General features: G+C 40.1%; 1 protein-coding gene across 2 annotated transcripts in view; it reads right to left on the bottom strand.

The window, feature by feature from the left end:
- The window catches only part of RASGRF2 (Ras protein specific guanine nucleotide releasing factor 2), a 244,497-nt gene that overhangs the window by 96,075 nt on the left and 122,450 nt on the right, over positions 1-25,972 (bottom strand). The window contains exons 13-17 of one of the 2 annotated variants that reach the window (XM_043593136.1): positions 18,862-18,944; positions 13,170-13,418; positions 12,156-12,544; positions 5,844-5,969; positions 3,082-3,171 (exon numbers count right to left, since the gene is read on the bottom strand). In XM_043593136.1, coding sequence (XP_043449071.1) covers positions 3,082-3,171; positions 5,844-5,969; positions 12,156-12,544; positions 13,170-13,418; positions 18,862-18,944 — 937 coding nt within the window. The remainder of the gene's footprint in view (positions 1-3,081; positions 3,172-5,843; positions 5,970-12,155; positions 12,545-13,169; positions 13,419-18,861; positions 18,945-25,972) is intronic. The other variant, XM_043593138.1, reaches the window with a different exon arrangement.

Genomic DNA, 25,972 nt, shown 5'->3' with positions numbered 1-25,972 from the left:
TAATGAAGTAGCAAAACCTTCCAAGCAATAATTAAAGAGAAACAGCTTAATCTGCAAATGCCTGGAGTGAATATTTGAAAACATAATCATTAATTGGAAGGTCTAACCCAGAGTTGGGGGTAGGGATGGGGGTGTGAACGTGGGAGAGGATTAAAGAAGCAGGGAGCCTGAAGACAGCCTGAAACATGGAAGCCCAATCTGCAGACCACATGGCCTAACTGGGCGGAACCTTGTTTCCTACCATGGGCTGGGACACAGCAGACCACCATCAGGTGGGCCCACATTATAGTATACAAGCAGACAGGAGCCTGTAAAGGCTGATGCAAGCACAGTGTTCACTTACTTACACAACCTCTCCTTCTGCTTGCCTTGGTGACTCCTTAGGTTCTAGAGTGAATCTGGGATGGCGATTCCTGAATCAGAGGGTGGGCACAAAGTCTGGTTTGGGAGTTAACCACTATCTAGCACTCCCTTCCCGTGAACACCTGAACATCTGGGTCTAGCCCTTCACAGGGTAGTTAATACTCTCCCTGGCTTGTCAGTAAGTCTAGATCTTTGCCTTCACACCTCCCTGTTTCTGCTCCCAGTCCACCTTCCCCAGCCACCTGTGCAACCAGCCCTTCTGTCGAGTTCTCCAGGAATCCCCTACGGGGATCCATGGAATGGCTGAGCCCCAGGAATATACTGGCCTCCATTCCAGAAGAAACCCCCTTTCTTACCACCATTAGCCATTGCAACTGACCCATGTGCAACATGCTACCCTTACAGTAGGGCCACAGACAGTGCCAAATCCAATCTTTAATTCCTTTACTTCTAAAATTGAATTATGGGGCACCATCACATTACAGGCAACATCAGCAGCACCATAATAAAAAAAGCAGTTTGCTCACTCAGGGTCAGGCTACCCTGCCCTTAGCCACACTGGCTGTGGTCAGTCACCATCCATCCCTCCTCAGCTGGCTCACTGAAAAGAGTTTTCTTCCTAAAGCTATTTCAGTTCCAGGGGAGAAGTAAGAAGAAGGGCAGCAGAAACAGCAGTGTTCAAATGGTGAGGAAGACTTTGTTGTTTTGGTTACTTTACACTCTGGCCCATTATGCACAGACAAGTCAAAGTCAGAAAGCCATTCTTGAAAGCTCATTTTGCTGCAATCCCAGGTGAAAAAGAAAAACCTTCCCCTACCCAGCCTCCAGCAAATGCGGAAATAGGGTCATTGTAAATTAACATAAAAACTATTTTCCTTCATGAACCATATTTAAATTATGAAACCTATGAGAAGGCTCTTTCCAAAGATAGACTAGCTTGTGATAATGAAAGACAGAAGAGAAGGTCTCAACGAATCACAGTTGATAAGCAATTCTGCTGAGAGCATAATGAAGATTCCTTTATAACTTCACCAAAAAATGTTCATTATTACAGAATGGGGTCAACAACAGAAGTCAACTGGATTGACAAGACATCAGTGCTATTACCATTACAGGCTGTCTCGTGTTATGTTGATGGGACTTTTGGGAGAAAGTTTTGAGAACAGAGCAAAAAACACCCTAATTTTCCATACCACATCAAATGCAGCATGTGTGGCAAAATATTGGAGGCAGAATGTGGTTAATCTGCAAAGATTTCCATTATATATATAATGTATTATATTATACAATGTATACAATGTATTATATTATATATATAATGTATTATATATATACTTCATGTTCATATATATTCATATAATGTATTTTATATATATATATATATATATATATATATATACTTCATGTTCATTATAGAACATCTCTCTGTTTTTCAATTTAGAAAGAAGTCACACAGATAGTACCTACTAGTTACTATTGTTGAATACAGGTTCATAGGCTTTAGAAATGGACTCTTTTGGGGTAGGTGAACAATGGCTAATTAACAAAATATACCCTCACTCATGGTTCTACAAAGCATGATGATTAGAACCCATGGGGTTAGTTTAGATGAAGATACTCACAGCAACAAGGCTGTTGAAACCACATAAAGATTTGTTTTAACATAATGTCCTTCTTGCACATGAGAGAAGAAGACAGAGATAATGAATTATAATTTTCATCTATTAAAATACTGTGCCTTCATTTTAAGTACTACTTCATTACCTGGAAAATTAACCAAGAGAATTCAGAAAGCATCGTAAAGCTACTGGAAGTGAATTATGAGTCAGCTAAAGCAATAGCCCCTCCATCTTCCTTCCCTCCACAAGCCTTCCCTCCCACCTTGCATATGCTTTTAGCCTTGTACTCAATTAAAAAGGAAACACTTGTGCCTGGTAATTTGGCTAAAAAGGTTAGAGAACTCCAGAAAACAACATGGGAGAAATAACACATCCTTCTGTGATACAGAAGTTCTTTATAGTATCCCCCCACACCACCTGTGTGAGACTCACCTGACAGTGCTTATTTATTTATTTAAAAAAAAATTTTTTTTAATGTTTATTTATTTTTGAGACAGAGAGAGACAGAGCGTGAACAGGGGAGGAGCAGAGAGAGAGGGAGACACAGAATCCGAAGCAGGCTCCAGGCTCTGAGCTGTTGGCACAGAGCCCGACACGGGGCTCGAACCCACGGACCATGAGATCATGACCTGAGCCGAAGTCGGACGCCCAACCGACTGAGCCACCCAGGCGCCCCGACGGTGCTTTTTTACAAGATAAATAAATGCCCTCTGTGGGCAAAGGGGAGAGGGAGATTGAAGCTTCGGCTATGAAATGAGTAAGTCATGAGAATAAAAGGCATAGCATAGGGAATACAGTCAATAATATGGTAGCTACACTTATGGTGAGCACAGCATAACATATAGATGTTGAATCGCTAGGTTGTACATCTGAAACTAGTATAACATTGTGTGTCAACTACAAACAAGAAAATTAAAAATAAGTAAATAAACAAATAATAAATACATAAAAGACAGTCTGATGCACTGAGAATGGGAGCTGGGAATCTGCATTCTCGATGAGCTGCCCAGTGTATCACCAACACACTGGTAGCCAAAGACCAGTGATTTAATAATATACATTGCTGTGAGTGTGTACCTGGCTGCTCGCCCCTACTCACCTGGTGGACTCCCGTGTCCTGCAGCCGCTGTGGCAATTGCAAAAGCAGAAGCAGGCGAAACCGAGCAGTGAGAGTTGTCAGCCGTCTGTCCTGGTTATTTAAAAGAATGGAAATGGCATGGTGAGGCAGATAGATCATATTTGATAATAAAAATTCTCATTTTCATTCCTGCACTGGATGAAGCCTTGGGCCAAATGCTCTGTACTGTCCTTGTTAATAGGAAAATAACAAGATTTTACATCGGTAATTCCACTCTAGATATATACCCAAGAGGAGTGAAAACATATCCAAACAAAAACTTATACATGAATATCCCCAGCAGCATTATTCTTAATAGCCCAAAAGTACAAATACCCAAATGTCCATCAACCATCAAATGGATAAACCAAATGTGCTATATCAATACAAGGGAATATTACTGGGCTACAAAAAGGAATGAAGTTCTGATGCATATTACAACATGAATGGTCCATGAAAACATTACGCTAAGTGAAAGAAGTCAATCACAAAAAGTCATGTCTTCTATGATTCTACCCATATGAAATGTTTGGAATAGGTAAATCCATAGAGACAGAAAGTAGATTAGTGGTTGCCAGAGGCTAAGGGAAGATGGGAGTGGGGAGAGACTGCTAATGGGTACAGGGTTTCTTTTTGGGGTGATACAAATGCTCTGGAGCGAGACAGTGGTGATGGCCACCCCCATCTTGTGGATAAATAAAAACCACTTTACTGTATACTTTAAAAGGGTGAACTTTGTGGTATGTGAATTATAGCTCAATATAAAAATATTTTTTTAAAATGTCGTACATCATATTACCAATAGAGTTTTCTTCTCAAAACACCTGTAAAGTTAGGAAGAATTCTAAAATCAAAGGATGCTCTGAGCACCTGTTTGCAGTCCCTTCCCTCCTTAGATATTTTACACACAGGATCTGATAATGCTCATGACAACTTCACTGTTCTTCCTCATTCAGGCTTTTAGTGAAAATAGTTCCCTGTGATTCTGACTTGAAGGGTTTTTATTAGTTTGTCCCTAAAGTGATGTACCCATGCTTAAAATAAATAAATAAATAAGAGAAGAAAAGAGCTGCTTAATACAGCCAAGGAGAAAGAACAGCTCTACCCACTCCTTTAGCAGTAGACTTTAAATATTTGTAGAGTAAGGTGGCAAGAGGACAGATGAACAGGCAAAATTTCAGCTACACACTAAGAAAATGTGTGATACTGTCCCTATTTGGATCTTCTATTTTATCACAGATTTCAGCTTCCTTCCTATGGTCCTATGTCTGTGAAATTTAGTCATATCAGAGAAGAAAGAAAAGACAGTTTAATTCAAGATAGGATTTACAAATACTGCTTATATAAATTACAAAACCTTATATACAAAAATAAATATATAAAAAGGGACTACAAAATAGAGCCCTGATAATAGTGACCAGGTGAAGAGCATTTATCTCTTGCCTTGGTAGAATTTTGCTTCCATGGGCTTTGACCCCAAACTCTTCCAGGTTACCATGAACTCAAAAGGGGGTCTGTCCCATGTAGTAACAAAGTTGCCAAGGCCTGGACTGACCAAAGCTCTAAGAGTAGTAAAGAGATTTGGCTAACTCCATAGTAGACCAGGGAAGTCTTGCTTGCCACCTTCATTTGCCAGAACCACTCAAATGCCAGGGTAACCCGTGATTGATCAGAAGTCTGAAATCAGTCCACTCCCCAAGGGCTGGTATCCTTCTGGGCAAGTCTTCTGACAACAGCCTGACCCAGGTTAGCCTCTCTTAGATCCGATGGCAATGACCACAGCTTCTACCCCATGGCCAAGGTTACAAACGAAATGGCCATTTGGAGCATATGCAGAGGTATGAAAGTCAAAAAATGTCTACATTTTACTTGGATTACTTGGGGGTGAATCTTGTTCCATAACTAAATAGTTTTCTCTTCCAGCTTGAAATAACTGACTTGAGGAGAAAGAAGGAAGCATTTCAAAAACAACTGTTGTTTTCTTTTATTAGTAAAGAAAAATGTAAGGATTAACATATACTTAATTTGTTTTTAAGTATTTCTAAGGTTTAAAATGTGTGTAAAGTTTGTAACTCTTAATAGGAAAACATTATTTGAATGCATACCCTAATGGCAAGCCACTGCAAAACGTTTCAAAAATCAACTATTTTGTGAATTTTTTATTTAAACAATGGAGAGAGAAAAGATTTCTACCTTTTGGTCTGACAGTTTGTCTTCCAATTAGAGACATTTGGTATGTTCTAAAAGAAATTATGGGAGACTCTTTATAATTTTCGTGACTATAGAAAATATACCAGGTTCTATGACGTGAATAATAATGATAATTAGGGTCCCATGCAACTGGACCTTAATAAGGTCCCCCACGCATTGTGGTGCCCCAGGTGAGCCTATTTAATATAGAGTACACTGGGATTTATGACAAGGTATCAGGGCTCTGGGAACATTTTGATAAAACCAGCATGGAGGCTCTTCAACTAGCTATCACCTAAGGACAAGCCTCTTGATTCATGTTACTCCAGATACAGTGCAATGCCATAATGGGGTCAGTATTAGTTATACTAATGACATATTCTCTAATCATCTATTACTCCACTACTTGACACTGACATTGTTTGCTTCCAATGAATTTTCATAACTGAGACTAAAAAAATATTTTGGGAGTGAAACAGTAAGGCAAAAGAAAAAGTTAGAAGCTAGAAACCATCTTCCACTTTTATATTTCCACGCCCCCTTTCTGAGCTCACCTACAGGCTGACGATAGCGGAGGTGCTGAGGAGTTGAGGGTGACCGGCAAGGTGAAAGTTCTGAGCTGTCCGCCACCGGGGAGCTTTCCACTCCTGCTCGGTCCACTGGTGCAGACTCTAGGACAGCTGCTTGAAAACAGCATGAATGTTAACAAGAAGGCCAAGAATTCAACACCTCCTTGTCAGGGTTATGCACAGAAACACAAAGGTTCGTTATGGAGAACAGCCTTTTGGATTAGTCTACATTTTAAAAGGGCTTTAATATGAAATCAAGTCATTCCTCCTGGCAGAGTGCTAATGTCACTAAATCTAAATGCAGTGTCTTCTCTATCCCTGTCTTGCTGACCCTGCTGAACCTGGCTGACCCTACCCAGTCCTTTCCATCCAACACAACAGCGGATGTTAAAAAGACCAGGGGAAGGACACCTGGGAGGCTCAGTGGGTTAAGTGTCTGACTTCAGCTCAGGTCATGATCTCTCAGTTTGTAAGTTCAAGCCCCACTGTTAGTGAAGAGCATGTTTGGGATCCTCTGTCTCCCCCTCTCTCTGCTCTCTCCCTCTCTAAAAATAAAATAAATAAAATAAATAAATAAATAAATAAAAGTAAACATTAAAAAATGGGGGATATCTTGTGGGTTCCCTGCCTTCCAGAAGAGTGGGGGAAGAGGGACTTTTCCAGATTGTGTATCAGACTGGGATCAAAATTGGGACTTCATCTAATTCTTTGCTTGGGTTGCCCCCTTAAGCCAACTAAAATTTGAATCTCTACCAATGTGGCTCCCAAGAAGCTCTGGGGACTCCTAAGGATTGAGAGCTGCACTGTCCAATATGTTAGCACTAGCTAAGTGTGTCTGGGTAAATTTAAATCAAAATTAACTGAAGTTACATTACTATTTCAGCTCCTTACTTGCACCAGCCATACTCTAAGTGCTCAGTACCACACGTGGCTGGTGGCTACAGTACTGGACGACATAGATGTAGAGCATCTCCGTCCCCCCAGAAAGTTCCATTGGATACCCCCAATCTAAAGCTAGTGGTCAACAGGAGGCAAGTGGAAATTTTTAGAATGAACTGTGGGGAGAGTTAAAGATCATTTGAGCCTTTTCACTGCAGCTAAGATCCTCTGAATAAAAGGCACATCATTCTAGGGTCATATTAGGCTATTACTGATGATGTTTCTGTATCCCTCCCACTGGCTTATTAACCAGGTAAAACTACAACTTTGTGGATGTTCTTTCATGGAAAAGCACTACAAAAATTTCAAAAATTTCCAGCAACTTCTGTATTTCTGCTTCCTTGGGCTTTTCGGTAACCACTAAGAGCTGTGTCACCTCCACTAACTTCACATCATCCCCCCTCCCCACCCACCCCCCCCCCCATCAGCAGGACTGTTCTCAACTCAGCTCCCTCTGCCATTCCATTCAAGATTTCACTCAATAAACCCTTCTAAAATCCCTAATGACTTCTTGCATGTGATTTACTTCTTTGGAAATATGGCCACAGTTCTGTTCTTTTGAAACAGAAAGGGGCCAGGGAAGGGAAATGCTTAGGCTCTTTCCCTGAATGACATAATTACAGTAAAGCTGGCAATGATGCAGGATACAGACAAAAAATCAGTGCTTAGCTGTGAGTTTTATTATTTTCTAAATAACTCCCTCAAAATTCAGTAATGGAAGGCATCTGTTTTGCAAGAGCAAGCAGAATATCAAATACGCGTCCTTGGTCTGATTCAACCATTCACTCCTCTGAGGCAAATGAAAAAATCATTTAGTCAGCTATACTGAACCCAAAAAACTTCCCAGTGAGAGAGATGGTCAGGCTCCGAATATGCCCTGAAAGAGCAGGAAAGCAAAGAATAACACTGTAAGCAAACAGGCAGCTACAGAGAGAAGAATCCATGCCAGCAGGGTGGGGGAAAGAAGCATTTCCTTCTGGCATGTTCACTTTCAATCAAGTTCCATGCAAACAGCTTTGCTTTCAAGACGAGTAGGCAGATGTGGGCTCAAAACAAATGCTAAAATTGGGAGCACTTTCAGCCCACAGGCAGGCAATTTTCAAGCTAAGAACACAGAAACAGACACTAGCGATGCGGACTGCTCTGCAAACGTTGACACTAGGTTGCACAGCCATGACCCAAGTGCATGCTGGTGGGTAAGAATCCCAAACACAGTGAGCAGTCCTGTGACCTTTCCCTCTGCGCCTGCCTCTGCTCTGATTTTTGTTGAGATCCCACCATCAAGCGGAACACAGATGTGAGTTGGGCTAATATATGCACTTTGTAGGAAAAGCGAGGGTAGAATATGGTGGGGACTGCCTGATAGGAAGAAAGGAGGGCACTAACGGGTAATAAGTGAGCCTGGAACAGATCTGGGGACTGGGTTGGGGGGAAAATAAAGTGCATTATTTTCCCCTCTGAAGTTCATCGTCTTGCTCACTTTGAAGGACAGTTCCTATTTCTCTTCTTTCCCTTCATGTCATTTGAAGTTCTCTTGCCAGGAAATACTTTGAGGTTGGCATTATCATTGCAATGGCAATAAAACTAGACAAAAGTCACTTGCATTTTTCAAGCGGTATACCCCAAAACTGTCTAGCTGATCTAGTGAGAGAGACCTATGGCCTCAGTAGGGACTTAATGGAGGAAGCTGTATTACGGAATGAGGTTGTATGGAGTTGTATCCTGAAGTGAAAAGCCAAGAATGTATAAACTGTTGGCATGAGATTCTTATTCAAGTTTGCCAACTGTTTTAAGTGTTAACATTATGCAAAGCACATGCAAACATCTTTCAAATTAAAGACAGATCAGTGTCTCCCTTTTCTTTGCCAATTAGAATTTTCAAGACTAGACAGCGGAGTTAACACAGCAGCATTCTTGGCTTCTAAAGACATCGTGTACACACACACACACACACACACACACACTCACACACACACAAAACACACACACACAGAACGTGTCAGACTGATGCTGAAGTAAAGCATTTTTAAACTTATTTATTTATTTTGAGGGAGGGAGGGGCAGAGAGAGAGGGAGACAGAGAATGTCAAGCAGGCTCCACTATGTGAGCACGGAGCCCGATTTGGGGTTCAATTCCGTGAACCGTGAGAACATGACCTAATCCAAAATCAAGAGTCCCTTAACCAACTGAGCCACCCAGGTGCCTCTGAAGTAAAGCATTTTATCCATGACTTTCTTAGGGCTATTCCTGGCCAATATTGCCCACTTACCAATACAAAATAAAAGAAAAATCTAAGTCTATGATTCTTTTGTTTCACCTCTTCAGAAAAATGCCACAGAGCTGCCTGGCCTCCAGTGTTAATTCTGAGCTTTCTACTCACAATGTTTCCTTTATGGGAATGCACAGGATAAACTGTTCTCCAGTCCCAGTAGCAAGAAAAAATGTGCCTGTACACCAGTCTATTCTTAGGTTTCAACATGAATCACGTAATTGATTACTTTCAGAACCAAAACCAGGGCAACTCTAGGAACTGCAGAAGGCCACAGTGTTGTGTTCACTGTTCACCAACCATACCCTTGGCTTCATCCAATTTTCTTCATTGCCTGATTTTCCTACCCATTTTATTTTTAATCCAGCTGTACCATGTTCCTGTTTGAACTACCACCTTAACTACTTACTAGGAACAAGTGGGAACAACATAGGAAGTAAATACATTAAGAGTAATCAGAAGACAGCTACAGAAAGGGAAAAGAAATAAAGATGTAAAGAAGTGGCGTGAAAGGAATGGAGGGTGATCAGTGAGTGATAAGGGGGTGCACAAGTAGCGGATGTGAGCAAGAAACACAGAGGGGAGAGGAGCTGACTTCTCTGGAGGAGAGGCTGGCTGCAGGGCACTTCATCAAGTGCTATGGGCCCCATGTGATGCAGTCCTGGAACCTCCCCATCACCCAGAGAGCAGCTCTGCACTTAACAATGAGACATTTCTAACTCACGAACCACGTGGATAAACTAACTCCTGAAAAATCTAACTGCAAATCATTTGTTTGGGGGAAATCCAGTGAAAATAGGGGCATTAAGCCCTCAGCTATTTTTCTAATGTGGGAAAGAACCTAATGTTTTTACCACACCATTCTTCATAGGCATCCTCCACTTTCGGCCACTGGTCATAAATGATCATTGCTGCCACACGACAAGCTCTCCAGCTGCCACTAGCTGTGTCAACAATGATCGTACCTCAGTCCAACATCTGTACTAACCAGCCTCTGCAGACTTTGTCAGTGTCCTTCCTCAGGAACTTGATCCAGTTCTTTCTCATTTATCTTGGTCTCCCTGAATCTAACTTGATCCAGGGGAAAAACTGCTAATTCCTACCAGTAACCACACTTCCATCCTAGACAGTAGGGCAAACAGGTTTTGTATGACACTGGACCATCACTACACACCCTGGGCTTGGGCTCTGAAGACCAGAATAGGGAAGTCAGAGAACAATGTCACAGTCTGTGGGCAACAAGTTAAACTGGAAGGATTAACCACAGCAGGCAGTGGGCAGCTTGACTTAAGACCTCTAGAACAATGGCACGTATTTAGATCAACCTCAGATCCATGAATGTCTGACACTAACATGCTTATTCCTAAAGCTCTCCTCACTCAAAATAACACAAGAATCCAGACTTAGCCCCAAACTTCTCCTCTCCTATTTACTGCAATCCAATAAAGGAAGGAACAGAACTTCCCATATTCTGGAAAACTCCTGTACTTCCCAGGGCACCCTGCCCAGGTCTGTGATAAATTTCCTTCAGTCACACTCTCCACAGAGGTTCCCAAGCACTGGGGCTGGATCAAACCCCAGATGCACTTGTCAGTTTATGCGATGCCTCATTATTCCTGAGAAGAATCCATCATGATTCTACCAAAGCTTGTTGTTCTAATGACTTTTTAATTATCTTCCTTCTTTCCTCCTCCTTAGTTGCTAACTTGTCAATTTAAAGAATTTCTTGTTTAAGAGGGTGTTACTTTTGATGATGACAACCATCCAGTTAAAATTCCATTAAGTACTTCACTCGGGAAGCTTATTTTTAAATTATCTGAGCTAAGAAGTACTTGGAAGCTTTAAGCTGGTTGAAAAGCAAGGGTTTATGCTTCCATCTGGGTGATCCTCCTTGAAATTTGTGATCTTAGATTAAATGCCCAATTTTTTTTATGTTATCAGTAAAGAAATAAGTTATCATTCAGAAAACAAAAAGCTATTTGCTAATTGGCTATGAAACCTTTTTTATTTTCATCACAGAAACACTAAAAGCAACAAGGATCACTTCCTCTGACCCCTACATGTACCAAGCTGCAGAAGACAAGGTGACATAACACAGGATTCTTAGTTCACTGAATGTTTTGCTTGGTTCATTCATTTAACAAAAATTTACTACCAGCCAGGCACTGGCCAAGGCACTGAGAGTACAGAGATGAACAAGACAGACAACTTGCTGATCTTATGGAGCTTACATGGAGAAAGACTGTCCAGGCAGAGGGAAAATCATGTGCAAAGTCCCTGAGGCAGAGATGGTTGATGTGTTACCGAGACACAAAAAGAAAATCCATGTGACTATATCCTAGTAGATGAGGGAGCATTATAGGAACAGGGGTTGGAGAGAGAGACGATCCAAGTCTCATAGGATCTGGAGGCCTTGTGAGGGAGAATGTACTTTAATCTAAGTACCATAGAAAATCATTAGAGAATTTAATCAGGAAAACATATCATCTAATTCACTTAAAAAAAAAACACACACACATTTTGGCTGTCATGGACCGTGAACACTGTCTCATATTTTATTTCTCTCCCTATATCCCTATTGTAATATGAAGCACTGCCTTGATAACTAAACCAAAGAAGCCATCTTAATGTTTCCAGGCTGGGTCATCCTTAGCAGGGGAGGCTGGAAGCTGTACAGATATTCAAGGCAGACACTGGAGCAGAAGGCTCTGGAAGGCCCAAGCTCAAAGAACAGAGTGCCCACCATTCACCTCTACACAGAGTATCATGTTAGGCTCTTTATCCAACCAGCCTTAATCAAATTCCATGAAGAATGTTCCAATAACACCATTCAGATAACGTTGTTCTTCCATACACAACTGACTATAATTAGCCTTTTACTGTAGAAGATCTCAGGACAGCTTAAGTTGCTCTCTTTTCCATACAGGCTAGAGTGACTTACAGGAATTTCTCTTCTAACTAGCCATTGTACTCATTCTACTTTCTACAGGGAGGTGGGAGGGCTAAAAAGAAAGGGATCTAGGGTTCTAGAAGGAATGGTGGGGGAGCAGGTGGCCAGCAAACACGGGGTGTGGCAGCTGGATAATACCTCTTTGAATACTTCGTTTTAGCTTGTTACACAGATCCACGCGGGGATTATCTACATGCTCTTCTACAGATCCCGGGCTTTGTTCTGGAGAAGGAAGGCCTCTGCTAAGATCCAACGGTACTTTACCAGTGTGCGGCGGTGGGGATGCAGCAGGGCTGTGGGTGGTGGTAGGGCTGCTGGACGCTGAGCAGGTGGTCAGGTCCAATGCTCCTATCCTTGAGTTCAATGGAGAAGTCAAGGACAGCTTTCTGGCCCTCACTGGGGAGGACGTCCTGGACACAGCCAGTGGTGGTGGGGAAGAGAATTTGCGACACAGGCGTGGGGATTTGCCATCTACCAAATGTTCACCTCTACTGTTCTGGCTGGTAGCAAAAAACAATTCTAATGACCTAAAAATAAGAGCAGAAGCTATTAACAGATTGTAGCCAAGTGAAAATGATTCCCCTGATGTTATTTAAGAACATACTCTCTACATTAAAAGGCCACAACATCATGGCACTTCTGTTGTCTTCATTTAACACTACGTATACACCACACATTTGGCAAAGGAAGACAGACACTTTTTTAGGCCTTGACTAATCCCTTACTACCAAACTGTGGTCCAAAGATTAGTAGCACTGGTATCTCTGGGGAGCTTGTTAGAAATGCAGAACTCAGGCTCTGCTCTAGACATGCTAACTCACAGCCTGCAGTTTAACAAGACCCCTGGGTGATTTTTATGCATGTTAAAGTTTGAAAAGCACGACTGTTAAAAAAAAAAATTAAAAAAATACGAAAGCCTAAAACAATGGAGTTAGCTTCCAAGTAATCACAGAGCCGGCAAAGATGACAGGGAATTTAGGGTTCTCAACTTCGTCCCTGGAGAACTCTCTGTGACCTCCACCCACCCCTGCTACAGGTGGGGTGTGTAAGTTCCCAGGCAAGACAATCCTGCTCTACAGAGCAACTGCTCATCTGCACGGAGATCCAGGGACTAGGGGGCAAACTTTCAGGACAGGCAAATCCTGGGCCTACCTGACGGGGATGGAGGTAAAAGGCCTCTTGTATATGTCGGAAAGTTTCGCCAGCACCACAGCTGCCGTAGTGAAAATACGATAGGTGTGCAGAAAGGTATTGAGGAAATCAATACTAAGAAACCGCAAGTCTGTCAGCCGCTCCAGAAGGCGCTCCACGCTGGCATAGCGGATCTGGGGCACTTTGCAGGAGTTGAGTGTTTTACTAAAGCAAATGTCGGTGTCATCTTTATGAAGACGGGCATCAGACCTACACACAAAGCAGGAACATAAGAACAAAACCAGGACATGGCTTCCTCTCAGCCACTGAGTATTTCCGTATTCGGAAACACACACACATATGTATGTGGGCTTCCCGTTGTAGTTGATAAAATACGTTGACATGACTTATTACATAGGCAGGGCTATAAAAACATCAAATATGCCATTATAATTTAGAAAGGTCAGAATTAATTGTGGAGAAGGTAATAATAACTCATTTCACTCTGTGGACTGCTTCTGCAGGGGAAGAAAAATATTTTTTCCTCAACCTTTCTGAGTTCTTGGCTGAACCGCTTGTAATAAAAGACAAGTTAGCAAGAGAAAAACAAACAGAAGTTTATTAACATGCATACCTCATGTACACATGGGAGATACCGGGAAAAAATGAGCAACTCCAGAGGTGGCTTAGAATTCAGGTTTAAATACCATCTTAATAGGGAAAAGGTTGGGGGGTGAGGTGGGGGGAGAGATGGTGTAGGCCTCTTAGGGGAGAGTAAATGATTTTTAGGAAAGATGAATGGGCCCTTAGGAGACTAGATGGGAGGTAGGATAGTTGGGGACAGTTCATCTAGGTGTGATATTGACTCCTTGTCTCCTCCCCTATAATAAAAGTCAATCCTCCCTGGTTGATGAAATTCTCAGGGAGGGGATTTATGACAATTGAGTGCCTTTTGGAGGATCTGTCTTTACGCAAATAAAAAGAGGTCAGAGTTCCCTGCATTTGCTATTTTTCAAGTGCCTACAGCTCAGTCAATATGCCCAAGTAGCATGTTTTGGGGTGGTACATTCTGCTTTCACCTTTCTCCCTAGTTCAGTCAAGTTTTATTAGAGAAATGAAGCCAAAAGCCCTATATAGGAGGAGCATTGCTTATACCCTTAAATCAGAATATCAGAAGTGTGCTGAAAACTAAGTCATGGGGGACATTCTTCCCACAAACCGATAGAAGTGGGGAGGGAGACACAGATAACACTGCTATATCTGTGGTTATTTTTTTCCTCACTTCTAATTCTGAGCATTTGTGCTTCCCCCCCATTTTTCTTAACTAAACTGACCAACAGATTACATTATTAGGTATTTTTCCCTTTAGAACTGGCTTTTTGACCAGTTCTACTGTTTTTCTATATTTTAATGTATTTGTGTCTGTTCTTAATTATTTTCTTCCCACACTTTCTTAACAGCTTATTTTTTCTTTTCTTTTTTTTTGTAACTTCTTGAACTGAATGCTTAATTCATTTCATTCTTCCTGGCTTATTAATGCATTTAAGGCTATCCATTTTACGAGTACAGTTTGATCCATAAATTGTGTGAATCGTTATGTCTTCATTATTTTGTAATATTTTGCAGTGTTAAAAGTGTCTTCATTAAAAAAAAAAGTAATGGGAGAGATTCTCCATGAACAGTATCCACCATTGCGCCCTGCAGTGCTCTGCTTTTTATTTTTTTTTTCTTATTCTATAAAACCTCCCATCTGGCTGTTCTTTAAGCCTACCAGATTTCCTGGATGCCTGAGCAGCCTCTCCAGGTGGATGAACACACCAGGGGGAAGATGCACACAGCAGCCCTCACAATCCTTGGCTGTGCTCAGAGCCCTCAGCCCGTGGTACACATTTGTTAGAAAGGGCAAAAGAAGCCAACAGAGAAGACATGCTTGTAAGAGGACATGCTTGGAAGCAGAGGCTGAATCCAAGTGGGGCTCAAAGAAATGCACCCCTTTGCTAGGACTGCCCAGAGCCCTCGCATTCCCTTCCAGAACTCCTTGTTTCCCACCACTGCCACATCTCAGAAAATCAGTGAATCGGTGAAGTCCTGGATTTCACCACTTGATTAAAGGACATGCTGCAGGGCCAGGAACGTTCAGTGAGGCAAGTGCTTGCTGAGAATCAGTTCGCTTGTTGTGAGTGCCCTTAATTAGCCCCTTCAGCACTTGGAGGGATTTTAAATTATATATTTATTTTCTTTCAAATAAAATGGAATCAATAACTTTCTTAGCTTGCTTTTGGAAATTGCCCACTCCAACGAATGCTGGGTGCATGCAAAAGTACTTCATTTGCAGGCTCGAAAGAGCATTTTAAATGAGCAGCTTACCCCTGCTGAGGAAGTAAGGGTGGTCTGTTTGTTTTAGCCACATAGCTGATCTCGAAAAAACAAAAGTGCTTTTTTTGAGATTCTTGAAAATAGCGTGGGGCTCTTTTTTCCACTTACTATGTGATCCTTTATCACCTTTACTTTTATGGTTCTTAATTTTCTCATTAGTAAAAAGACCTTAGAACTTTACTAAATAAGTCAATCTGTCCAGAAGATGGCTGATCAAGGTAATCACTTTCTCCTCCTCCTACCGTTTTCCCACTAAAAATCTCTATTTTCTAAGAAAGGTGAGGTCAACTATTATTAAAAGGAAGCAAGCCTTACCCTACCCTACCCTAAAATGTAAAGCACCACTTACAGGGCTATTTTCACTCAATAAATGTCATAATTTTGCATTCTAATACTAGTTTTGAGCTTTGCATCTTTTAACCATAATTACTTTACTCAAAACACTGGAATAAATGGGGCACCTGGCTGGCTCAGTCAGTAGAGCGTTGCAAATCTTGATCTCAGGGTCGTGAGTTAGAGCCTCACGTTGGGAATAGAGCCTACTTAAAAACAGCAACAAAAACACTGGGAGAAAAAAGTATGTTGTGACAATACAAAATTAAAATAAAACTAATTATACCACTGTCCTTCAAAATTATGATTACATTTTCATTTTAAGAAAAGAAAATAAATTAAATATTATGAAATTATTTAATTTTCTTTTATTACACTGAACACAATGTTTATTTCCTAAGGGACTCTCAAGAAAGATATAATGCATTACTTAAGCCTCCTGTGATAATAACAACTCCATTTTGGTAAACACTTAAAAATGCAATCTTGAGACACCAAACCCAAATCACCTATTATAATTACTTAGGTTTTAAAAGGAAGTGGGTGCCTGCAAAGTGATGCCATGTCAGTAACAAGACACAATTAAGATAGTTTTTCTTTTAACTCAAAAAAATGTCTTTTTTTTTTCATAGTATGCACTTGGGAGGCACCAATACAGAATTTAGGGTAGAACAGAGCCCCAGATGGAACTGTCAGAAGGAACGGAGATTGCAAAATTATCCTCTTTCCTCTGACTGAGGAGAACCAGGTTCAATGGAAGGAATAAATAGATGAGACATTACTCTGCCTTGGGAATACATCTAGAATAGTATAGATGGTCATCAAAACATCTGTGATTCTAGGGGCGCCTGGGTGGCGCAGTCGGTTAAGCGTCCGACTTCAGCCAGGTCACGATCTCGCGGTCCGGGAGTTCGGGCCCCGCGTCGGGCTCTGGGCTGATGGCTCAGAGCCTGGAGCCTGTTTCCGATTCTGTGTCTCCCTCTCTCTCTGCCCCTCCCCCGTTCATGCTCTGTCTCTCTCTGTCTCATAATAAATAAACGTTAAAAAAAAAAAAAACATCTGTGATTCTAATAGAAAATCCTTACAGCCCGAGATCCAGGTTTCTGTTCTAGCAGGAGAGCAGTTCCTCCTCATTCAAGTGTCACTCTGTACACCCAAAAGCAGGGAAGTCCTGGTCTGTGCGTGAAGTAGTTATACATATGAGGTTGGACATGGGTGCTAATGGAGTGACTCTGTGGATGCGTCTACCAAGCTCAAACGGACATCACAGGGGACAGAATATGTGTTTGTGCCATAACCAGTCAGGCACAAAACTAAAGTTTGTATCTGTATTCATTTCAAAAGTCAACAAACTGTACGTATAGCACGTGTGAAGTAGCTCTAGGGCTTTAGGAGCTTATGACTTGGCTGCAGTGTCCAACTTACATATTCTCATTCTAAAGCAGGTGGGACTTTCATGGCTGTCTAACCTTCAAGAAAGTACTTTTAAAAATGGATAAAAGGAACATACACTATTTTGTGAAATATTAATATAAGAATCCTGTGGTAGAAAATTAAAATAACTCTAACCCAATGATGTGAATTTAAAAATGAAATCACGGGGTTCCTGGGTGACTCAGTTGGTTGGCCATCCAACTTCGGCTCAGGTCCTGATCTTGGGGCTCATGAGTTTGAACCCTGTATCAGGCTTGCTTCTGTGAACACAGAGAGAGCTTCAGATCCTCTGTCTGCATCTCTCTGCCTCTCTCTCTCTCTCTCAAAAATGAATAAATATTAAAAGAAGTCATAAAAAATAAAAATTAAGTCACAATTTGGACCTTTTAATACTTCATCCTTTGTTTCTATCTTAGCATCACACATTTTTAACTAATATGGTTTTAAGAAACCATACTAAATCAAAACCTTATAAAACTGAACGCTTAAAGAATCTTCACCCTAGAGCTTTAAAATGATCCTACCTAAAATGTTTCTAAATTTGACCAGTAATTTAAAATATTATCATTCTTTTATAATTTATATTTTTCTGTAGTAATTATGGCATTAGTATAATGTACTCTGCCTTCATCTAATAAAATAATTGGTAAGTTCTAAAAGTTGTACTCTGGGGATGGTACTAATTACACTTATTACCTATTAGAAGAGGAAAATTAATGTTATTTATTGCCTTAGGACAAACGGCTCAGACCTAAAAAAAACCAAACAAACCCACATTAAAAATGCATAGAGCACAAATATTTCCTTAGTTTCATGTAACTTTTGTTGAAAGATATAACAGGAATTTGGACCTCAAACAACCAAAACAATGAGAACAGGGAACAATTTGGTCAGCTTCAAAATACTCCTGAAACAATTTCTGAATTTGGAAACAAAAAAGTATGTAGAGACAAAAGCATTAATACAGAGAACAATGGCACATAGTCAGTGATATAATTTCTCATTTTAAACTACCATTTCCCTATTGATCACCTTAAATTATAGGATATATTTTGTTAACCAAATAGCATGATGACAGCCCTGGGCAAATCCACATAGAAGGAACAGGCAGATGGTACCATGGAAAGGCCAGTTGATTCATGTCAAGTGTCTTTGGAATCTAAACATATCTCCACAATCAAATCTGAGTAATATGATTCATACCCAGCTGGGAAGATGCCAAAAGGATCTGCCATACTTTGATCCGGCCTCTGACCCTTGGATACATCTGGCTGTCACAACTTTTTATATTGTGCTTGAAAACCTCAATAGGTTTTTTTCCTGAATGAAAGCATATGTAACAGTATAAAAAACATTTTTCTATGCTATGAATCAATAAACTATGAATTTGAAAACCCATTTTGATAGTCATATTATTTATAATAGCATATCATGAATTATTGCATTACTGCCAAGAAACATATTCACAAAATGTAGCAGAATCCTATGGAAGCAATATTTTTGCAGGGCTTTATGTTCTCTACCAATTTGATCTTGATTAAAATGTAAGGGAAAGGATTATCACACTTACTTAATCATATGTGGCACAGTAACTTTGGAATTCTCTTCAAATACTATAGTCATTAAACCATTACACCGTATATTGTCCACACACTGTGAAATTAAAAAATAAACAATTACAACCCACATGAAAACCTAGGCAGAGCATATATTCTCCAAACTGTTTATAGCCATGAAAACAATTTAGTTTCTTATTTCATCTGTGCGCACACACACAGCAACAGGTAAACACTGTACACTGATGAGCAGATTCAATACCCAGTTACCAGAACTGTGCACTTGGCAAATACCTGAGGATAGAGATAGGGGCTTTTTTTTTCCTGGAATGTATTTCCTAAGGACACTGGCCATGATGTCACATCATCACTATTCTCTGTCAGTAGCTGTACTAGTTGAGAGGTCTGTACCTTCCGACAGTAACAGCCTCTGCGATATTCATTCTCTGCCCGAGGGTGGTCTGGGGCAGGCTGAGTAAAAATAATGGCTTTCTTGGATGAAATTCACCTTCTGTCTCACTAGCAAGCTCTGTGCCTGCTTCTCAGGTGGTTTTTTTGCCAACAAATTCCCCCATTTTACTAGTGTCTCTAGCAGTTTCTATTGGCACCATGTTGATTTGATGAGGATGCGTTGTGTAATTTCTCCCGCTCTGGAATGCATAAAGCCCTGTTTATCTTTTACTCTTTTCTTTCCAGGAGGAAAACTCAGGAAATTTTGTTAATTTCCTCTGTCTTGTTTACTTACGCCTTATCAACTTAAAATTTCCCTTTGCAATTAGAGAAGGGTTAGAGAAGGATTTATTTTGAATTACACATATTCCTTTTGAACAAAATAGAAAATGAAAAAAGATTTAAGCAATTTTTAAAATCAGAAAATATTTCTAGTTACTAGGTTACCATATAGTGATTTATGATTGTAGTTAAATGGCGTGAAGATGTTGATTGGTATTGTGGGGGAGGGGATGGGAAAGAGTGCTTTTGGAGGACAGGGCTCACACACAGACAGGGAGGGGAGAGGTGAGGTAAGTGATCCTTTACCCCACTGGCCTTCTTTTCATTTTTAATATCTCTAAAGCACAGTGAGGCTGCCGCTTGGGTAACCAACACAGGAAACAAGAGGACAGAGATGGTGTTTGATGAAAACTGTGGAAAATGAACAATGTTACTTCAGTTTCCTTTAACATTCTAAGCAAACGGCACAGTTACACAAACAACAGCTTTAGGATGATTTAGGATTATATTTTCCATGTTTAAATTTTTCTGTTTCGGGGCGCCTGGGTGGCTTGGTCGGTTAAGCGTCCGACTTCGGCTCAGGTCATGATCTCACGGTCTGTGAGTTCGAGCCCCGCGTCAGGCTCTGTGCTGACAGCTCAGAGCCTGGAGCCTGTTTCAGATTCTGTGTCTCCCTCTCTCTCTGACCCTCCCCCGATCATGCTCTGTCTCTCTCTGTCTCAAAAATAAATAAACGTTAAAAAAAAAATTTTCTGTTTGGTTCTTTGACAGATCAACCTGGTCCGTTTTACACAGTAATCTTTTTCTTTCTTTCCTTCCTTCCTTCCTTCCTTCCTCCCTTTCTTTCTTCTCTTTCTCTTTCTTTCTTTCTTTCTTTCTTTCTTTCTTTCTTTCTTTCTTTCTCTTGTTCTCTCATCCTTCCTTCCTCCCTCCCTCCCTCTCTCTCTCTTTCTTTCTTTCTGGCTTTATTATATTTTAAACATTCTTATTTTACAGTCTTTTCCAAGTTGTCACCAGCAGTGTTAATTCTATCATTCACTGTGCTTCTGACTCTCTCAAAATAGATAATTTACTCACAAGACTTGTGATTTCTGATTTTGAGCACACTGTAATGAGCCCTGAATTGGAGAAGTGTTGCTAACGGAGTAACTTTGTGTATGCTTCTACCAAGAAGTCTTAGGATTTCAAGAGTCTCAAAAACCGCTTTTACATTAATTCCTCAGTTTGGATTTTTCATACCATGTGAATACGATACATTTAAATTTCAAATCTATAGGCTGGAAACACACTCATTTTTTTTCAAAGGAGATTTTTTTTAAACTCAGAACCCAAAACAAAGACAAACTTCCTTAATTATTTTTTGGGCTAACAGGAAGAGGTTTTGAGTTCTTATTTCACAGTTGTGATACTCTTCCAAAATCTAGGCCTTAAACAGGGAGCTTAATTCCTTTAAGGGGCCCAAGGCTGCCTCTCATTCTCTTTAGTTAAAACCCCTTGGGCTTGAGACCAATACTCAGTCTAAAATCATTCTCAGGCCTCTATGTCTTCAGCTAATAAGCTTTCTACTCTAATTTTAAGTTTCTTTGGTATTTCTGATAACCAGAGATTACCTTTTATTCCTGTAAATATAACCAATGTATTAACTTTTTTCTTTTATACTGATTTTAAAGATTTATTTATTTATTTAAGTAATCTCTCAACCCATGTAGCTTGAACTCACAACGCCAAGTCAAGAGCTGAACACTCTACTGACTGAGCCAGCCAGGCGCCCTTTTATTCTGATTTTATATGTTAAGCACTTCTGTTTTTATATCTAGAGAGGATCTAAATCAGCTCAGTCCTCCACACAGTCAGAATTGGAACCTGAGATAAATATTTTAGATCCAAAAGAGATTTATGTGATAACTTTTGACCATCTCATTATCCAGTGTCATACCCCATTCATAAATCTTTCTGATTTACTGTGAGGCATTACAATTATTTTCAATAGAAAAAAAGGAAAATTTCACTTACACTCAAGTTTCAGGAGAACAAAACATACATGTAGTCTGAACCGCAACTCAAAAGACCATGTAATAAAAATCCTCATTTCCTAGAGGCTCCATAGACAGGGTGCAGTGACAACATGAGTGTGAACAAACAGAACTCTCAGGGGCTCTGGGTCCACCAGCTCTATTTCAACGAGAGTATCCTGTCTTTATCTTGCTTGCATTTGGGACTTTCAATAATGCTGCACTGAAGAACAGGTTCTCTTCCATAAAAAGTTAAGACTATAATAGAATTTATAAATATGAGTATGTGTATGAATATATTTATATTGGAAGGCATGGTATTATTCATGACCATATAAGCCTGTCTTTTTTTTTTTTTAATTTTTTTTTTCAACGTTTATTTATTTTTTGGGACAGAGAGAGACAGAGCCTGAACGGGGGAGGGGCAGAGAGAGAGGGAGACACAGAATCGGAAACAGGCTCCAGGCTCTGAGCCATCAGCCCAGAGCCTGACGCGGGGCTCGAACTCACGGACTGCGAGATCATGACCTGGCTGAAGTCGGACGCTTAACCGACTGCGCCACCCAGGCGCCCCTATAAGCCTGTCTTTTAATTGTGCTGGGGAAAAGTGACTTGAGCCCTGGGAAAATGAATATACTTCACTCATTCAAGAAGAATCGTGATAAGCAAGGTGTCACATATCTTTAAGGATGTATCAAATTTACATGAATTACAGTAAACCTTGAAATTAATAGGGTTAATAGAGTAACTTTTATGTTCACAATAGCCCCAGGTAGTTTTGATGCAACTGGTCCCTGGACAATTGTTGAAAATGACTTCTCCAGCAAGGTCTTTTGAGGATCTTGCTTAAGCCAATACCTGCTCAAAGGTCAGTAGTCTACTGTGTCACCATGCTTTTTTCTTCTGAGAAGAAAGGTTAGATTCAATTTTTCTCTTTTAATTCACCTTTTTATGTTGAAGTAAAAAATTCCCTATTGATTCCAGAGAAGCTATTTTAAGGGAGAAAGCATGTGAAAGTGCTACGGATTTGTCTACACAAGGTATGCATTTTGACACATCTGCCCAAACCAAGCTCAGAGGTGGATTTTAATTCTGCATTTTAGTTAATACCCATAATTATAGACAAATCTGTTTAATATACCATTATGTATGACAGGAAGACAAGCATAAATGAATGCACTATATTGAAATGAATGGTCAAATCCTCAGCCTCAAATTTTTCCCTATAAATAGATGAAAAGGAAAAGAATTATTGGTCAAGACCATTAGCCATTTGTTCATTTTGTTGGAGGTGCCAACAGTTAATTATGGGCTTACTGGTGTAACTAAAGGTGTAATTAATCATTCAAGCAATTGTTACTTCTAAAAATTACAGCTTCAGAGAAAGAGGCCTGGCAAAATCAATAGTCTTAATTTTTGTAAAGAGTTCTTTATGTGAAACTGGGAATGTATCAATACTCAGGAACTACTTTATTATCTTAAATAAGAGCTACATGTGATTAGCATAACATGGTATAATAGCTTAGCAATGTGGCTTTAAATCAAGTCATGAAAAAATTAAGATCCACAAAATAAAAAGTGACAAAAATAAAATGACAAAATAATGGGGAACATATTCAAAATTTGAATTGAAAGATGTTTATTTCCCTAGTCTGTAAGGATAGCTCCAATGAATAAATGTCTATTTGGCATAAACAGACAAGAGACAGAAATGGCAGAAAATGTTAATCTCATTGATAAATATAGAAATGTAAATTAAAACCACTAGAGAATCATACCACTTTTCCATTAAATAGGAAGATGTGATAAATATGATAAAACTCAACCTTGGCACAGAACTTAGAAAAAAGTTACACTGGTATCTTGCCAATGATGTAGTGAGATGATGCATTTTGGCAACCTGTCAAGTCATGAATCATGAAATCACGGAAGTGATCAGACCCTTTGTACCAACCTTACCCTCTGTGGGGAAGATATGCCAACAAGGACTTTGATAGGGGAAGAAACTCCCTGTAAAACAATGTTTAGCATGACATCACATATTAATGCTAAAATCTGGGATATATCCATTTATTTAGGAAAAGCTGGAAAAATGGTATGTTAATGTGGTAGTGTGTGTGTGTGTGTGTGTGTGTGTGTGTGTGTGTGTGGCTATTAGAAGACACCAATATGAAGAATCTGCAGGAATAAAGATGTAAATGAGGTAAAATGTGAAAATTATGTATATACATACACTGAGAGCCAAACTGTAAAATTATTTCTGTATGACAGGATTCTAGGGGGTTTAGAGATGGAAACCATTAATTTTCAGGGTGGAGCTTTTTCATTTAATTGTGCAAAAGTGATCTGTGGAGTTGTTAACCCAGGGAAGGGTGGGGGAGGGCCTGGAATGTAGACTCAGGAATCTGCAAGTTTACAAAAACCCTCAGGCAACTCTACTATAGTTATCTGTGGAAATACTTTGATAAACATTAATTTAATGTGCTGAGTATTGAGAATATTTTTAGTTCCTTTTTATGTCCATATTTTTACATATACATAATAAAATATTAAATAGTACATTTTCAAGCTTTCAGTGGGCTCGTCTTATTAATAATGAATCTGTCCAGAGACATATTGGGAGACTGACAAATAGCATCAATGTATGTGTAGCACATAATTTCCTCCATAAAATGAAATTGCTTCAAGCAGAGAAGAAAGCCAGTTGAGATGTGCTGCTTGGCAGCAACCTAGGCTCAATCAACAGTGGAGCACTCTGTCCCTACCATCCACCAATCAAACCTTGCATCGGCAAAATCACTAAGTATCTCAGAGCGTTCGCCGTTCTACTCAGCCTTTAATAGCAGTTGACACGTGACCACTCCCTCCTTGGTACACTTTCCTCACTTGACTTCCAGGACACCACACACTCTTGGCTGTCCTACCACACTAGTGGAACCTTCTCAGTCCTCTTGCTGTTCTCCATGACTCCTCAGTCAGTCCATGGACTTTTTCTCATTTCTATCTGTACTTACTCTCTGGGTGGTCTCAATACTCTCACAGACTTAAATACCACCTAACTGAGACAGACTCTCCCACCCAGACCTCTCTCCTAAACGCTGGACTGCTGCTTACTTAACAACTCCGTGCAAATGTCTACCAGCCTTCTGAAACTGAACATATCCAGAGTAAGCTTCTGATAATTCACCACAAAATCTCCCTGTCCCAGAAGATTTTCCCATCCTGTTAATGACAACTCCATTCTTCCCATTGCTCAGGCCAAAAACTCTGAAGACATCCTTAAATCTTCTTTCTCTCTCACACCCCAAATATAAGCCATAATAAAACCCTGTTGGTTTGACCTTAAAAATGAGCCCAGAATCAAAACCTTTATCTCCAACTCCATTCCTACCATTGGTCTGAGCCTTCAAGACTTCTCACCTGGATTATCACAGTAGCCTTCTCGTTCAGCTCCCCACTTCCACTCTTGCCCTCTGCTCCCAGTCTATGCAGGTAAAACAGCAGGTAAAGAGATCCTTTTAAAACTGAAGTCAGATGATGGAATTCCTTCATCAAACCTTTTAAGAGCTTTTCATTGGACTCAGAATCCAAGCTAAAGCCCTTTCATTGGTTTAGGAGGCCTTCCCTGGTTGGACTTGTGTTACCTCTCTGACTTCCTCTTCTCCTGTTGTCCCTCTCGCACAATCCATTTCAACCACACTGATTTCATGCTATTCTTCAAAACATGCAGTGTCCTCCTACTTTAGAGTCTTTGCAGTGGCTCTTCCCCCTGTTTGAAATGACTTCCCCTTTATCATATATTTACAATGGTATTTCCATCACCTGCTACAGTCGTTGTTTAGATGTCTCCTGCAGCCTGAGGTGACCACCATTTTAAAACTGTACTGACCCACACCTACCCCGAGTAACGCAATCCTTCCTACTCTGTCCTATCACCTTCTAACATAAAACAGTATGTACTTATTTAGTACATTTATTGTTTATTTTCAGTCTTCCTCACACTAGAATGTAAGCTACATAAGGTCAGTGAATTTTTATTGTTGTTGTCTCTTTTGTTCATGACATATCACAGGTGCCTAAGCAGTGCCTGGCATATAGTATCACTGCAAAAATATATTTGCTGAATACATGAAATAACATGTGTTAAAGTCATACAACAACAGGTTCCATTAAACATAGTAATTTCATGAATTATATCATTGTCACTCAAAAAGATATAACTTTCCGTTAGCTTTATTCTCCAATTCACTTATAGATACCATCTAGTAGGACTTAACATATTAGCCATAGAGACTTGGAAAAATATGAACAAGTTGTGTACTTCTGCCTCAAGATGTAGTTTAATAGAAAGACTCACTTGGATGCTTATGCCAAAGCATTG

The sequence above is a fragment of the Prionailurus bengalensis genome, chromosome A1, assembly GCF_016509475.1.
Source record: "Prionailurus bengalensis isolate Pbe53 chromosome A1, Fcat_Pben_1.1_paternal_pri, whole genome shotgun sequence".
NCBI lineage: Eukaryota > Metazoa > Chordata > Mammalia > Carnivora > Felidae > Prionailurus > Prionailurus bengalensis.
This window is presented reverse-complemented; position numbering and strand designations above follow the sequence as displayed.